The 3,484-nt window shown below is 36.5% G+C and overlaps 1 protein-coding gene across 1 annotated transcript; it reads right to left on the bottom strand.

Annotated features, from left to right (window-relative positions):
* Positions 1-2,074: 2,074 nt before the first annotated feature.
* LOC108382849 (HIG1 domain family member 2A, mitochondrial-like) lies at positions 2,075-2,717 on the bottom strand. The gene is made up of 2 exons (XM_017639219.1): positions 2,464-2,717; positions 2,075-2,379 (listed from the first exon to the last, which is right to left on the bottom strand). The coding sequence occupies exons 1-2, from the start codon at positions 2,600-2,602 to the stop codon at positions 2,216-2,218; spliced, it is 303 nt and encodes a 100-aa protein (XP_017494708.1). The 5' UTR covers positions 2,603-2,717; the 3' UTR covers positions 2,075-2,215.
* Positions 2,718-3,484: the final 767 nt, after the last annotated feature.

A 3,484-nucleotide genomic window follows, 5' to 3' on the forward strand; every position in this document is an offset into this window, starting at 1 on the left:
TCTGGGCGGGGTTGTTGTAGCCGCTACAACAACAACAACAACAAGGGAAGACATTTATGTGGAATAATAACCACACAGTTCCAATTTAACCTTTAGCCCGAAACGCTCCGTTGCTATGGAAACACACCACGTCTTCCTTCCTTCGAATGCCAGTGCTATGGCAAGGTCTTATGGGAAAAACCCTTCCTAAAAGCGTTGTATTTAAAGGCGCTCCACATTTAGCCGACTGAGATCTTTGGAAGCATGCATAGATCATACAACTTCAAGTGCAGATGAGTTTATTTCGATTTTTTACGCTAAATAATTCATTATGACTTTTTTATTAAATATTTAATAACTTTTGTTTTTAGGTGGTGGTAAGGTTAGATGGATTATGGCCCCGTGCGCAGAAGTTCACGTAAGTGAGGAAAAGCTCTTGACTGACATTCACCTGGGTGTCCGTGTATTTACATCCACTTATCTTCCGGGTAGTGACCAAATACCCGTTTGAGAGCGAGATATAAAGTGAGAAGGCATAAAACCTGGGCTCGAATCGTCACATACAATATCGTATTACTCATCACGTAAAAACACATTTTTCGGATTATGACATACGTGAATGTGCTCTTTACCCCATTCAGCTTATACTACTGACGGTATCACGTAATTTTCTTTCGTATGGTTTTCGATCCGTGAACGGATGTTACGATTCGAGCCCTAGGTTCACATACGAGATCGTATTACTCGTCACGTAAAAACACAGTTTTCGCTTTATGACATACGTGAACGTACTTTATACCCGTTTGAGAGCGAGATATAAAGTGAGAAGGCATAAAACCTGGGCTCGAATCGTCACATACAATATCGTATTACTCATCACGTAAAAACACATTTTTCGGATTATGACATACGTGAATGTGCTCTTTACCCCATTCAGCTTATACTACTGACGGTATCACGTAATTTTCTTTCGTATGGTTTTCGATCCGTGAACGGATGTTACGATTCGAGCCCTAGGTTCACATACGAGATCGTATTACTCGTCACGTAAAAACACAGTTTTCGCTTTATGACATACGTGAACGTACTTTATACCCGTTTGAGAGCGAGATATAAAGTGAGAAGGCATAAAACCTGGGCTCGAATCGTCACATACGATATCGTATTACTCATCACGTAAAAACACATTTTTCGGATTATGACATACGTGAATGTGCTCTTTACCCCATTCAGCTTATACTACTGACGGTATCACGTAATTTTCTTTCGTATCGTTTTGGATCCGTGAACGGATGTTACGATTCGAGCTCTGGGCGTTTTACGTGACGAGTAATACGATATCGTATGTGAGGATTCGAGCCCAGGATGTCGGAGGAATCAGGAGTTTTTGGCGGAGCGTGTGGGAGAGGAAGTGGTTATGTCGCAGTGTGGTCGTGGTTGTGTAGGGTTGCTCGGGCTCAGGCCAACCAACGTAAATGATTTTGGCAGTGCCATTCGATCTCTATATTGGAAGATTAACACTAAAAACCTGAAGTTTACCCTAGATTATTGCCTTAAAGGGCAAATTTTTAATTTATTTAATATGATTTTAATTATAACACATATTAATCGTGCTGTTGCTTTATGAATCTAATATATAAAAATTTCGGGTCACGGTATTTGTGGTCGAACTCCTCCAAAACGGCTCGACCGATCTTTATGAAATTGTTTATGTATATATGGTAGGAATGGGAATCGGATGTAATTCCACCGATAAATAAATAAATAAATAACTAGGGTATATGTATCTCTAATCGTTATCGAGTCAATGACGAAGTTAGAGAACTACATTAGAATTCGATTCGAGAACAATTAGAGAAACAACGCAAATTCAAATAAATGTAAATAAGCAATATTCCAAATGAATGAATCATACATTTTTTTTAAGTTCAAATATTCATTATTATTTTATTGCAAATACATTTAATAAAAAATTTACAAACAATGCGTNAGCTATGATTCTCAACAGTTTCCGCTATTTTGCTATATGTACATACATACATACATATGAACTTTACACTTATGCATGATATATGTATAAATTCGAGTACTTTTCTTTTGCGCATAATTTATTTAAACAAAGGAATGAAAGTAAATTAATTTAATTCTCAACATACAACTTAACATTTCAATAAGAAATCTTTATGATCTACATAGTCGTAACTATTATATGCTTAGAGCACGCCGACCAAATGGCTTATTTTTTGGTATCGTACGTCATGACGACGCCAGCAACTAGAGCGAGTACTGTGAAACCTTGCGCAGCTATACGGGTACGCATCATTATCTGAGACATGCGTCGATTGCCGGTGCGAAAGTTATATAGACCGTATGATAAGGCGCCGGCAGTTACCAAACAACCTAAGAAAATTGTGAAGAATTGTTTAAAGTCAAAAAATATAAACTTATATAATTGGTAAGGCGGTGCTTCCAATTCTTACATACCAATCGGCACGGCCGGATTTTCTTTTATTTTGCGCAGCATTTTTTCCTTAGTTGTTTCGGGCTGGAATGAGCCGAAATCTTGACGCATTTGAATCCAGTCCAAATCCTCGTCCGGTAGTGCAATCTGCTCTTTTCCCATTTTCAAGCAATTAAATGTAAATTTCAGCCTTTGTTTTAAGAGTTCTCACTTCCTACAAAAAGTTTACAAAAACATATGGGAGCAAAACAAAATAGAAATGCACCTGATGTCAGTGTTACCAACTACTCAGAAAGCTTCTACGAAATTCTTTTCAACAAAAAAAAAATCACCAAAAATCCCCTAAAAACACCATTTCATTACCGTACAGAAAAAATATACTCATTAAAAAATATTATATAATGTTAGTGGCGTTCCAGATGCTTCACGATTTGGAGTTTTTTTTAGGAAGCCGTTCCAGGTGACCACCTACAATAAGATTTATTAATGGAGAAAACAGCTGTTCTTGCAAATCCTGTAAAACCGGCAAATCGTGAACCATGCAACTATTATGTACATATGTATGTATGTATGTATAGACATATGTATATTGCAATTAAATTACTTCAGTTAAAAATCGATAAACAATTTTTTTTTTTACTCATAAAAGTTGGATTTTTATTTTCCGTAAGAAAAATTACACCACCCAGTACATTAAATTCAACTAATCAATAGAACGCAGAAATCTTTTCTCCCTAAAAAATACCCTAAAAAAATTTTCCCCCAAAAAATCCTCTGTTTACAAAATTGTCCCCTAATTTTGGGGAAATCCGGCGAGTTGGTAACACTGCCTTATGTATGGTACACATTGGCGATCAAAACCAACAACAAAACAAGAAAATATTTTTTGCCTTTAAACTAGTAACATTATTCATAGTTTTGAAAAATTCATTTCCGTCAGCCAAAAGTCTCAAAATGGGGCAATTGTGAACAAAAAAGTATCAAATATGGTACTATTGTATCAAAACGGCAATTCTGACTGCAACAAAAAGCCAGGATTGCCGT

The sequence above is a fragment of the Rhagoletis zephyria genome, unplaced genomic scaffold (assembly GCF_001687245.7).
Source record: "Rhagoletis zephyria isolate East Lansing unplaced genomic scaffold, Rhagoletis_zephyria_1.1 Rzeph_scaffold_29040, whole genome shotgun sequence".
Classification (NCBI taxonomy): Eukaryota; Metazoa; Arthropoda; class Insecta; order Diptera; family Tephritidae; genus Rhagoletis; species Rhagoletis zephyria.

Bases quoted from the DNA above. Each gene is read 5' to 3' on its own strand.
- LOC108382849 (XM_017639219.1), bottom strand. From the start codon at position 2,602: ATGGGAAAAGAGCAGATTGCACTACCGGACGAGGATTTGGACTGGATT. The intron at 2,380-2,463 runs GTATGTAAGAAT...CAATTTTCTTAG, and splicing joins AAATCCGGCCGTGCCGATTG to GTTGTTTGGTAACTGCCGGC.